The sequence below is a fragment of the Talaromyces atroroseus genome (genome assembly GCF_001907595.1).
Source record: "Talaromyces atroroseus strain IBT 11181 chromosome Unknown scaffold_28, whole genome shotgun sequence".
NCBI classification, from domain to species: Eukaryota; Fungi; Ascomycota; class Eurotiomycetes; order Eurotiales; family Trichocomaceae; genus Talaromyces; species Talaromyces atroroseus.
In genome coordinates, this window is record NW_017971460.1 from 1 (window position 1) to 12,975 (window position 12,975).

Below are 12,975 nucleotides of genomic sequence, written 5' to 3' on the forward strand. Positions count from 1 at the left end.
GTCAAYAATGTTGACCTGGTTGCCCCGTTTTCCAAGTCCCATGAGGACGTTGTCGGGCTTGATATCACGGTGGATGAAAGACTTGGCGTGAATGTACTCGATACGAGTGATGAGCTGATCGGCGAGTAGCAAGACAGTCTTTAGGGAATATTTGCGATTGCAGATGTTGAATAGATCCTCCAAACTAGGGCCGAGAAGGTCGATAACCATGGCATTGTAGTCACATTCGGTACCGAACCAGCGTACGAAAGGGATACCAACACCGCCGGCCAGTGACTTGTAGACACGGGCTTCATATTCCAGCTGATGGTGTTCAGCTTTGACGCTTTCGAGCTTGATGGCAACTTCTTCGCCCGAAATGTTGTTGGTGCCTTAAGCCAATTTACTGATGATTAGTTGCGAGCTCGCTAATTATCACGATAATAGAGTCTATGGGCCTACCTAGGTAGATGTCGCCGAAATGACCGCTCCGTAGCTTGCGTCGGATGCGGTACTTGGCACCTTCACGCAGCGAGCAGAATACCATATTGGAGGTGGTAGAAAAGAAAGGAAGGGGCAAGCAACACGAGAGATTTATAAGTGAAAAGGGGGCGGGTTTCAACCAATATTTGCAAAGCAGCCGTCGAATGGAGACCGAATCAAGTGCTACGCCCTCCAGGGCAAAAATGTAGGTAACGGCTCTTCAACCCGGGCAATTAGACCCAGTGGCGTCTGTGATTCAGAGTGGCTAGTCTGGGTTGGCACACCTACTCCGCCGTCTAGCTGAAATATGACTACACCTGGGGTTTCGTCATCAACCAGCTTTCGCCGTACAGTAGCTACGTAAAAAGATATGAGGTAGTCCGTCCGTCTATATCTATCATTGTGGAAACAGCGATATTTAAAAATGAATCCCATTTACTTAAAGAGAAAATCTCCACTGGTTGGCGATCTGCCACACTGAAACCTTTGCCGACTTTGCCTGCAATAAACCGCCATCCATTTGACTTCACACTGTAAATKGYTGGTAGCCGCGAGACCATAAGATTGTTGCATGTACTCAGGAAGATAATTCGTGAAACAACTAGTAGTAAAGCAATTGACCCGTGGATTGTGGAGGAGACCATGAATAGCTGGGCCAAGTCCACGGCAACATGCCCCATTGATGACCTGCTTGATCCTGTGTTTGATCGATGGTCTGGAGCGGAATCGAAGTCAGCAGTTGCTCCMCGTTGCTTTCATCCTGCATGGTACATGATTTGGACCTCGGTGATGGATCGAAATCTTGTAGAMKGAGAACCTCCCACAATCTCCTGAATTGCTTCTTATTTGCTTTCGTTGGTTTGAGCTCGTCAAAGGCATGGTGGAGGTCTTTGATTGTAATGTTGCATGGCTTTTCCAGTACCACACGAGTGAGTAGCTCTTGAATATCTAAAACATGTTAATCGCTACATTACATGCTCGAGAAGTATCACTTTACCTGAATCCGAAAGATTTTCAACTTCCTGGGACCACCACTCGTTACTGCCTGACGGGTTTTTCTCCCTCAGGAGTKTGATGAAGCTCTTGGCCAAACCTCCACAGAATGCTGGAGTTGAGTCCGCAAAGTAGTTCAAGTAGTATTGAGTCGTTGGTCCAGCAGGACGCAGCCTCCGGAAACGCCGTTTCTCCATCATAAAACAACGGCTATGTGTGCAGATAATCCTGCAGGTGCTTCTGCAGTGGTWTATATGTATGCAGGTTACGTATTCCTAGGGCCAACCCAAGCAGAACCTACACTACACTTAGGTTACATGGTGGTAACGCCACCTAATTTGACGCTCCTCCAATCGAGATTACAGAAATCAAGTAACCGAACCGAGTGTCGTAAGGCTAGCTCTGTACAAGCCCYGGTAATAATCTTCTGTGGCTCAATACTGGCTAGGATTATAGCGCAAGTCCGTGGGGCGGACTGATGATGGTTTAGCGGCTTCGCAAAGGGACCGTGCAGGGTTGTTCACCTCTCCCATGTCTGATCATTAACCAGCGAAATCGGATCAAGTAATTACATCGATTAGACGGTCTTRTTMCGTTGAGATATCTAATAAGCTGTTMTGCTTAGCTGGAATCGTATTGATATGCAGGTTAAACATACAAATACTGCGCTTTCATTATATTGCTGACTTTTAGCGCTCATACCTCGGCGTTGTTRCGTATGTCAGCGACATTCCACCGGAGATAACTCGCACCATTTGGTTACAAGATGCGCAAGGCTGAATCCAAGAAGAAGGGGTTCTAGTTTATCGTAACCAATCAATYWTACTAGAAGGTCTGTGATGTATAAACTATAGAAAACCTTGCTAGTATGCAAGACTAGACCGTCCAGCGCATTATTTGCAGCCAACATGATATGACTGACTAGGTCTAGAATTGCACAGCAATTGAAGTTGGACAGTGACCCACCCTGGCTAATARCTACAACGCATTAGTTTTGAGCCACTGCGACTAAATTTTTGGACCACTGCGATCTGTAGGGAGTCTGCGAGTAAGGGAATGGCCAGCTGAAAGCATGGTTGGCTGAAATCTTACGTAGTCAAGACATGRTCCACGGCTTCCTATCTAATGTCTGACTCCATATCCTGGAAAGCTTACTCGCAGGATTATGGGTGCGTATTCATGAACACAGCGAAAATGAATCCGCGGTCATCAGCCTATACGGTTAGACCGAGATACTAAGCGGGCCATCAGTTACGCTTTGACAATTGGCGTAGTGCATAACTAAGAAGCCGGATGCGGACTATTAACCCAAAGTCGTAAGCACAGTGCCCCGGTAGAGATCAGCCACGGCTAGTAGTGCCAAGAGCCTGCCAGCTAATTGTGGGCCCTTATTGCTTATACGTATTAGGCTAGCGGAAATAGTTTCTGAGTTGCCACCAAAATTGCCAAGCACTCGCCTACCCTATTATGGATGTTTTAATAATACATTCGCAGACTTAATACAAACCACCATCCTAGGACGTGTGGGTTTGTCATGGACTGCACGCCTTGCCAATAGATATCCAAGTGTCATTCTACAAAAGGTGACCACTACATGACAATGCGCTAGATCTGTGAAAATGTCAGCTGGTTTCTGGTATGTCACCAAATGAAAGAAACGCAGAATTGATAGTATTGAGAATGACCCGTTGGATCTAAGACTAAACTAAAATTTGATAGCCACCTTGACCCATCATTCCTGGTAGCCTTCCCCAATTCTCAGCATGTTCCGCTACTGTTCTTTATTGAAAGAGTTTTCAATATCGAAAAGCGATGGATTAGCTGCTAACAGTTTTTTCATCATTAGTGCTGGAAACGAGCAATCCATTTCTATTCAACACATCCCGGTAGTACCCAGCGCGACTCATTAGCTCGGCATGAGTTCCTTGATCCGAAATTTTTGCCCCCTTAAGAACTATTATCCTATTTGCGTGACGAACTGTGGGCAAGCGGTGTGCAATAACAATCACTGTTCGCCCACTCATCAACTTTTCAAAAGCCCCTTGGATAACACGTTCGGTTTCGTAATCAACTGAACTTGTTGCCTCATCCAGAAGTAATATTTTGGGATTTTTCAAGATAACTTGTGCAATTGACAGGCGCTGGCGCTCTCCTCCTGATAGTTTCAATCCTTTATCGCCTACAATGGTTTTGTATCCGTCTGGAAGGCTCTGAATCCAGTGATGGAGATGAACCTCCGTGCATGCTTTTTCGATATCATCCTGTGAAGCGTTGGGGTTGGCATATTGAAGATTGTATTCTATAGATGCATTGAAAAGAATGGCATCCTGGGGCACTATTCCGATAGATTCTCGGATGCTATCAATCGTCACAGTGCGAACATCTTGTTGATTTATCATGACCGCACCCCCATCGGGGTCGAATTGTCGTAAAATCAGATTGAAGATCGTAGTTTTTCCACTACCAGTTTTGCCCACAATAGCTGTAGTCTTTCCAGCTTGACATTCGAAGGATATCTGTTGCAAAACATTTTGGGGCCGGCCAGGGTATGCAAATGTTATTTTATTGAATTGTACGCTGCCTGGAGCCTCTAACGACAAGGAAGCAGCATGTGCCTGATCTTGAACCGATGGAGCTCGCTTGAGGAGAAGTATTATGCGCCTCGCATCCGTGAACTTTGTGTTGAATGACTCGGCAAGGGAATCTAATTTTTGAAATGGGCTAATAAGGTCCCTCCAGTTAGTTGCAACTAAAACGATATCACTTGACTTTTGCTCTTGGTGGATTTGTGATAGAACTATCAAACAGGCACATGCATAGCCAGCTTTTAAAATGCCCTGGTTGACCATGGCTTTCAGATCCGCCCAATGCTTGTATCGATTCCCTGCTCTTGATAGATTCTGTACTGTGCGCAGGTAACGATCTTTTTCACGATTGACACGGTTAAAGTAGGTCACAGTCAGCCAATTGGTAACCGCTTCATATAGTACCTTTTCTTGATTTTCTTGAGCGGCATCCCATTCTTCCAGTTTGACCTTCTGCCGCGTCAAAAACTTATGACTGGACCAAGAGAAGAGCAGGATGGTTAACAGATTTGTCATTGCCATATAGAGTCCAAACCGAATGAATAGAATATATATCGCAATAAGAAGTTCTACCATTGTTGGTATCAAGCTGAAGGCGATCAAATTCAGCAGTTCACCTAGTGCCGTACCGTAGGCAAGTAGTTGCCGTAACTCCCCAGGGTTTTTGGTGTCATGGAAATCGCGTGATAAATCCATGATGTAGTTAAAACATTTCGTCTTTGTTTTCTCATTGACGTCATCTTGCAAAGGTCTCCAAATACTGGTTTTGAAACGAAGCATAATATCATCCGACAAATAGAGAAGAGCAACATAGAGTAATACTTGCTTCTTAGACCCGGAATCCGCGATCGTATCTATAACTTGTCCAAGTTGGAGATTAACTCGGATTTTGAGAGCCTTTTCGATAACGGTACAGATGAGAAACAAGCTGAGTTGTATGGCCACCATGCGTATATCGCTTGGCCATAAAAATACAATGATGTATTGCAAGGTCTCCCACGTCTCCGCGTTGTGTCTTGTCACCAATCTTTCAGCAAAAAAAAGTGTGCAAATCACGGCGAGCAATATCAATCGAATATAAAAGCACACCATCATAGAGTTCGAGCTGGAGTAAGAGCAGAATGCATTGATCTCTGCAGTGCTATAGATCACACCACAGGCGTAGAAGAAATGGCTGCGGGTATACGCTGGGCCAATAAACCGAAGCAATGCCATAGACCAAAAGATCGAGATTCCACATGCCATGGCGAGGTTAAAGTTCACTAAGTGACTTCGAGAAATTGCCATTTGCATACAGTGCGTCGCCACAATACATGACGTGAAGCCAATCATGCTCCTTCGAAGAACCACCAGAAACATAGTCATCTATAAAGTGCAGCTCAGAAGGGAACATCAATGCAAATGGGAGAAAATTCGTCTGGGCAAGTGTTGGGCAGCGGCGACAATTTATGATTCTTTCGTGCGGAAGATCTTGGTACTAGCTTCATTCTATATCCCATGCAAGCGAGGCAAGGCCCTGAACATGCATAAATATTGCATCCTACCATTCGCCAATAGGGGAGCTTTTAGATTACAGCTGTGATTGCAAGTCAAAGACTATCTTCAAAATATTAGCTAAGACCAACCACAAAGAAAGATCCCAATTTATTTAGTATAAACAAATTTCAAACACTATCATACATGACAATATATTCGCGCCCTACAATCCTGTGCTCGGCTTTTGACCGTATACGCTGTATCTGTGAAAACGTTAGTTGTTGTTTGGTGAGCTCTGGGAAGAACTTACAAGTTAAGTTTAAAGCCTGCCGCCATAATCTCATTCCGAATCAATGCGATGAAAATATTAAACTCCAAAATGTTCCACTGGAGGTCGTCTGTGAAGAACCGTAACCCATATACATATAACGATTGGATGAAATATTCCAGACTACTATTCCCTTTTGACAATACAATGGTCCATTCCTTCTTCTGAATGCTCTTAAACCCTGCTTTCTCCAAGGACTGCACCAAGTCTTCTGAAGATTCCAGCGGATTCTTCAGTGTTTGGGTGAGTAGACGATGAAAGGCGGACAGACATGGATATCGTTTGTTCTGTGGGATTGTCCATCGATCAAGTTCGACGCGTTCAAAGTAACCACCAGGGGCGAGAATATCGAAAACATCGCGAGAGAATCGGCCGGCATCAGAAAGGAACCTGCTGCTTGTTAACATTGGTAGATGTAATATAAGAGCACACTTACCCGTTTAGATCTCGGGCATGAACGTGGTGCCAATGATTGTTTTTGTATGTGTCAAGGTTTTCCAGGTTATCGATCACGAAGCGAACATTAGACGGCACCATCTGTGGTTGGAGGTGTAGCATGTCGATACCTTCAACCTCAGCGGAGGGGTATTTGCTGCGATTAGGGTCAGCACTGCGTTTTCTCAGGAAAGCATATCCCTTACTCGCCAATTTCTATCGCCCACACACCAGTTCCAGTCCCTATGTCCAGAATCCTTCCTGGGTCACAAAGCGGCGCTTGATACAGCTTCTCATCTTGACTGATGAGAAACCTTCTGCGCGTGAGTCCAGATCAGTGATGTTTGCGATGGGATAAGGCTGCTCACAGATCATGTTGCTAGACATCATTAGACCGGGATAAAAAGTGCAGGATGGGTAAGCTCACATATTCGAGACGGCGTAGTTCCTCTTCATCGACAGGTAAGCTGTGCACGGTTAGTGGAAGATACCAACACGGGAGGTATACCAACAAGTATTCCTTGATCAAGTTAGCTCTGTCCAAGCCCTGTGCGGGAACGACGTACCTTAAAATAGTCGGAATACTCTCGTCCTATACACATGTATGTAAGGTCCACAGAGTCACTCATGGATGTCGTGGATGAGTCATCGGAGTAGTAGCCATGGTCGTCTTCAGCCATCTTGCTGGTAGATTACACGGCGGTCAATGTGCAATTACTTGGACAAGGCTGGCTGGCGGCTGTATGATTTTAAACACAGCTGGAAACATGCAACACTCTATGCACGCTAAAACAGGGATTGTGTCACTTTACCCAATTCAACTCTATGTGCCGAGCAAGGATCATAATCAACACTTTGGCCCGTCAGCACGACCTTCAAAAGCTCCACTTGTGTCCTTCTAGTGCGTAATAATGCGAGGCTATCGGAGTGTAGGGTCTGCTTAAGTCGCTCGCTGGTATTCAATCTACTCTCCTTCACTGTTAGCCGAATCAAGCTTGCTAGAGTTGCACAACGCTACAGATTCGTAGCGATGGAAAACGCCAAGACCCTACCAGCTCATTGTGGGTCTGTGGCTCACAGTATTACGTAATCGTAGATTGCCCCACCGAGAAATATGCCAAGCGCCCGACTGCTCATTGTGGATACCTGGCAGCAACACCACCTCGTATCAGCTGCTCGGTCATCATGAGCACAGTGACGGAGAGCCTTTCGGTTCTAGTACAAGTGAACTTGGAAGTGACTTGGAGATCACAAGCGGCCATTTCTCTGCTGATCCATCGCGTTCGCGGACTCAGAACACAACCATCACAACAGTGGTATCCATCCCTTACAGATATTACTCAAGTAGATGTGACTGAAGACGGCTTGAAACGATGCCTTCAGACTCTGTACGCGACGTCCGATGAAGAGCTGTCCTGTTTCCAATCGGTATTGGAGACCCACATTTTTGGACGATTCCAAATACTACCCTACGTGCAGTCGCTTCCGAAAGATCTACCGTGCGAAGCCTACTTAGTCGAAGTAGAGAAAGAGTTAGGATACATCCGGTACTTTTTCAGCTATGTGTGGACCGGGCTCTTAGTCGAACCAACCAGAGACCTGCGCAAGGTCCTTCAGCTGTCCAGAACTCCATCCCCAGCCGACCTTTTCCTTTTCGTACTTGGGTGTCGGCACCACGCCCTAAGATATCGACTATCTTTTCCGGATGCCCCGTTAATACCAGAGCGCGGCGAGGAAACGAACACACACGTTGGGGCTTACGTGGAGACGTGTGATCGTCTTCTACCTTTGAGGAGAATCATTACTGCCTTGGATATTGGCAGGAAATTATTAGCCATTGAAACAAATCTAGAGTGTCCAGGGATATCTCTCGCTATGTTCTTGACCATTCGAAAGCTAGGACAGATGCACGCTCGGGATATCTACCAATTAATTCGACTAATTGGAATGTTTGGGCGGTTCCCTTCAATTTTAAAGACCGGACACACACTCGGCTCCCAAATAAACATCTATCAAGCACGATACGCTAGAGGTATTCAAAAATACACTGATCCATTTAACGAACTTAATACCGCATGAATGGCGCCACGCAACCCGGCTTAACGCAACCCGGAAAATCTTCATCCTCACCCGGCGGGCGAGCAGGATTATTGACATACACAATAGTGGCAAAAAGGACCTCGCTTGACTCGGAAAAATCAGGCCATTGTGTCCACAAAGTGGTCCTTCCTTTTAGCGCTTCCTTTCGCCTCACCGACAATAGAGTAGTTTTCCGATTACTTTGGTCGAATTCCGACTTAGTCAGGAGGTGGGATCCATCGAAGGGTCTGAAATTAACCTCCTCCGCGATTGGTCGGATCAAGACCATGGCATCCCCGGTGCGGTAATCTTGGGGCCCAAGCATGTAATTGGTCGATGTATCGCCGGTCGATTCTGTCTTCCAACATCCCACAACCCGGACTTGATCCCTAAGACCGGATGGGTCTAGACCATCGAGGTTCACGTTATAATGAGCGCTGTACTATTTAGTTGATCAGTTAGCGAAGAGAAATCTGATGAGCTCTGCTTTCCTTACATTGATTCCATGCTGCACGTATTCTTCTATTTCCCGAAAGAGAACTGTTCCCCAACGTGGCTGTATATAATAAAGAGGACTGTCCTCATACTGTACGAGGGTGAAGTCTTCAGGGTGTTTTTGAATCTTCGTTAAAATAGAGTCTCGAAGCTCTTGCGGAGGCTCCGCAGCACCATGCAAAATAGCATAACCGTGTTCTTCCATTTCTTCCCATTTAATTCCGTCGTCGGGATACGTCTCCATGTTGGGCGGGGTATCGACTTTTTGTGGGTACAAAATGGTGTTCAGGCGGCCAATCGGATCGGAGCATTCGATGTTTCATACGAAAATGATTTGAGAGTACCATGAATAAAAATCTTGGGAGAGGAAGAATTTATATTTGGCTGGCCTCTTAGCTATGACATATCTGTATATGCCTCAGGACCAAATTTCCCGAATTATAACCGTTGACTTCGCTGATCCGCGAGTCTGCCGTTGTGCGTGGCCGACATTTGAGAGCTGCAGACTGATACTAAGCTTATAGCCTTCTCCTGCAGGATACAAACAAGGTAGTAGCTCTGTAAAATACGTGGTTTGATACAGTATTTTGTCTGAAAAATATATAAACTATAGCAATTACTTTACATGAATTGATGATTATCGTCAAAGAGACAAAGTAACTAGTATGGCATCACGAGATCACGAGTCCTATCCTCCCAGTGATATGCGTCGGTCGATGGAAGCTAGGTAACGCGTTAGCCGTCATGATCAGATGTAGATTGTCGTTAAATATTTACCGTTGAATCGATGAGAGGCTCATCAATGATTGCATCAAATACAAGCAAGCCATCAATAACACCAGAAGAAGGGGGTATCTCATTATCCTCCTTCCATCACCTGTCAATGTTAGCAAACACTCTCCTTAACGTAGTTAGGTTTTGATACCTTTGGGCATGGTAGCGGTACTTTCACATTTAGCGAAAGACTTGGCTGAGATTGGTTTTGGACCAGGATTTGCCTCGATGACAATAGCGTATGTGTGGGTGACACAAATGCGATTTGCATATTCCATGGTTAAATTTGATATCGGGCTGCATATACTTGCATGAGGAAAGAACGCAGTTTTATAGTTGGCAGGAATCAAATTCTCTATGCAAATGATGGGCTCATGTGTGCCAATGCCCATCGCCTCCACCCTTGACACTAAAAAGTCTAGACGTATTTCTCTTGACGCGGTCTGGATTAACAACAACCTTCTACGTGGTATGAAAACTAAGGACTAAATATGCACAGGCCAGTCGGTCTTCCGTGGATACCATTCTCCTTCACGCATTGAAAGGTGCGTGGCTTGCTCGGTTCGTACGCTGGCACGGGGTTGGCTTTCAGCCGTTTCTGTGCTTCCGCGATGGACTCCGGAAAATCGTACTTGGGGGTCAAAGCTAATTAAAAAAATTGTAGGTTTTCCGTTTTCGTTTACTCCTGAACAGACCATGGACCTTTCATCTGCTATGCCATACATATCGGTGTGTTTTCTTACAGGTAAAGGCAGCTGCCAAAAGCTGACCGAAGCGTGTTCCTTGTCCGCTTCACATCGATGAGAGTTAAATCGAAGTTTGCATTCACCCCTATCGTCATAGACGAGGTCAAGAAATGCAGGGCCCCGAAAATTGTACGTAGAGAATTTTGTATGTACCCGTTTACTATCTTGTCGTTGACAGAACGTACTGCGGTACTCTTGATGTACATACTTTCCATGCCTTTTGTGTCGTATGAGATCCTCTGGCATAACAGGTTCAGACGGAGAGACATGCCTATCTCCCTGGAGAGAGATCAGCTCGGAACTGGGTGGCAGGAATTCACTGTAGCAAGTACGATTCCAGGCTGACTTGGATTGCGGATACTCCACGCGACATTCAACAATCATAAGCCGGCCAGTAGCATCGTCGACTTGCAAAGATAGATATGCCCAGTCTTCGCGGGTCGGACCTTCCAAGTAGTCCCTCCTCCACCTTTCGCTGGCGCGAACGCTGCTCCAAGTGCATGCAGGTGGAATACAGACACATTGGTAATAAGATCTATCGTTTATCGTGTTATCGTACACAGAAACCCCATAAAGATGGCCTCCAAAAATTTCAAAACAAACGTTGCAGCCCAGATCTTTTTCTACTAGATTGTACACCGTAATTCGATGTGCCGTTACTTTCTCGCGCGTCGTGTGATCGACGCAACTAATGACCCAGTGTCTCTCGTCGTCGTTGGGATTCATGAGCGAGTATACACCGTAGAATAAAGTGGTGCGGTTGACACGTGCAAATAGTCGATTTGTAGAATCCAAGCGGTCCATAAACCTTAGTCTGCCTTTCAACGGTTGTTCGGGGGATATATCGAGAAGAATGAGGTATGATTCGGTGTCAAGTGTCACCAGGAATGCCAGCAGTTCGTCTGAATAACACAGAAGCGACGTCGTAAAGGTCCTGAAGCCTTCTACTGTTCGGCGCAAGATTCGACGGACATCAACCACTTGTTCCTGGGTTTGCGCTTCATGAACATCCAATATGCGGATTGTGTCTTCAACAACATAAGACAGGACCCCCTTCTGATAGATAAAATGCGTAGCATACGACAGTTCTTTGTAGTAGTATGGTGTTGCGGTGGTGATTGCATCACGCGTATCGAGTAGACGGGCAATAGCCTGCAGGAAGTTAACCCTTCCCTCATAGACCAGCCACGATTCCTTAGAATAAGATGCGTATTTCTAGGGTAGTCAGTTTCAGTTTCTGAGAATGGAACGAAAACACGATGAAGCCTACCTTCATGAATTTCATGGCTAATTTTTCAATCCACAGCATTTTGCAAAAATGCCGACACACGCGACATAGAATGCGGTACTCTGACAAACTAATATACTCACAAATGAGAAACATAATATCGTATGGCAAGGATACAAGGCATTTTCTTTGATTGTCATCCATGGCTACAGCCTGTGCTAACGAAGTCAACCGAAGCAGGTTGGAATCACCATCTCTCTTATACCTAGCCAAGCCTCTGCCAAGTAAGAATACAGTAGGTGTACTTGCAGAGACTATGACAGTACACAATGATTGGACAGCTGATATTGTTTCCAGGCTTTTTCAACCTCGCTTTCCTCCCCCTTCTTGAATGTATACTTTGCATTTCGCCCCCCCTTGATTGCATCCATACTTTGCTGAAATTCCTCCCACGTGATCCAATGGAAATCATCGTGTTCTGAGGATAGCTTCACACTGTCTGTTCCCTCGACTCTAATTATGAAACTGTATTTCGTATATTCCTTGTCCTCCTTCTGCCAGCGCAGCTTGCCAACCAACACACAAACATCCTTCGTAATCAGACCGGCCTCTTCTTTTACCTCACGAGATAGGCCATCCAAGAGGCAAAGATCCGTCTTTTCGATAGATCCACCGGGGTAATCCCATTTACCACCAAACGAATCATTTGGAGCGCGTCTAAGCAATAGCATTTTCCCCTGGTTGTTGAAAATAAATCCGCCGACCACCAAGCGTTGTTTCTGGGTCACTGTTCCATCCACTGCTGTTGTAATCGGGAAAGGGAAATTATATTGTTGAACCTCAGGTGCGACTTGGTAGCTAAGCGCTGCCAAACGCCGCTTTGCTTTCTGCTCTTCACTTTGGACGAATTCCAAATAGTCGAAGTCATCTAAGATGGAGATGGTTAGTATATGGACGACACTTAGTTATCGCTGCATCCATACCTTGACCAGTGGGAATCCCTTCGCCAGCAGACATGACAGTGGTCGCGTGTACAACGTTCATCTTGTAAGCTGGTCTGACGGCAAAACAGTAAAATGAAGGCAAATTTATCTCTGCCGTCTCCAGAAATATGAGATAAGACTACCAATTGATAAGAAGTAGATGACAGCGAGAATGAGAATAAAAACAAAGATAGTCATTATGATAGATGTACATCAAACGATATAACGACGACGTAAAGAGACAAAAGCGCGAGCGATTGTCCATCAGTATCGAGATTATAAACACGCCCTCAGTGTATTGCAACCCCGTTGATGAGCAGTCCCGGAATCATATTACAAGCTACAGTGAGGGGAAAGGGAAGATTAAAAAAGAATAAGGGTTCGATTGATG

The 12,975-nt window shown here is 45.5% G+C and overlaps 5 protein-coding genes across 5 annotated transcripts; all 5 read right to left on the reverse strand.

The window, feature by feature from the left end:
* Window positions 1-15: 15 nt before the first annotated feature.
* On the reverse strand, window positions 16-526 carry UA08_09494 (Casein kinase I-like protein hhp1; the record flags this gene model as incomplete). The annotated part of the gene is made up of 2 exons (XM_020265436.1): window positions 16-371; window positions 442-526. Coding segments are annotated over 2 exons (441 nt in total), but the record flags the coding sequence as incomplete, so codon positions are not given.
* Window positions 527-3,272: 2,746 nt separating this feature from the next.
* Window positions 3,273-4,736, reverse strand: UA08_09495 (hypothetical protein; the record flags this gene model as incomplete). Its single annotated transcript, XM_020265437.1, has 1 exon — window positions 3,273-4,736. One exon carries the CDS (start codon window positions 4,734-4,736, stop codon window positions 3,273-3,275), a length of 1,464 nt encoding a protein of 487 aa, XP_020115341.1.
* A 1,003-nt stretch (window positions 4,737-5,739) lies between these two features.
* UA08_09496 (hypothetical protein) lies at window positions 5,740-6,959 on the reverse strand (the record flags this gene model as incomplete). Its single annotated transcript, XM_020265438.1, has 7 exons — window positions 5,740-5,779; window positions 5,827-6,234; window positions 6,281-6,436; window positions 6,486-6,596; window positions 6,648-6,658; window positions 6,707-6,799; window positions 6,846-6,959. The coding sequence occupies 7 exons, from the start codon at window positions 6,957-6,959 to the stop codon at window positions 5,740-5,742; spliced, it is 933 nt and encodes a 310-aa protein (XP_020115352.1).
* A 1,385-nt stretch (window positions 6,960-8,344) lies between these two features.
* Window positions 8,345-9,097, reverse strand: UA08_09497 (hypothetical protein; the record flags this gene model as incomplete). The annotated part of the gene is made up of 2 exons (XM_020265439.1): window positions 8,345-8,800; window positions 8,855-9,097. 2 exons carry the CDS (start codon window positions 9,095-9,097, stop codon window positions 8,345-8,347), a joined length of 699 nt encoding a protein of 232 aa, XP_020115351.1.
* A 1,008-nt stretch (window positions 9,098-10,105) lies between these two features.
* On the reverse strand, window positions 10,106-12,645 carry UA08_09498 (hypothetical protein; the record flags this gene model as incomplete). The annotated part of the gene is made up of 7 exons (XM_020265440.1): window positions 10,106-10,272; window positions 10,371-10,417; window positions 10,582-11,588; window positions 11,644-11,660; window positions 11,745-11,915; window positions 12,035-12,529; window positions 12,585-12,645. 7 exons carry the CDS (start codon window positions 12,643-12,645, stop codon window positions 10,106-10,108), a joined length of 1,965 nt encoding a protein of 654 aa, XP_020115350.1.
* Window positions 12,646-12,975: the final 330 nt, after the last annotated feature.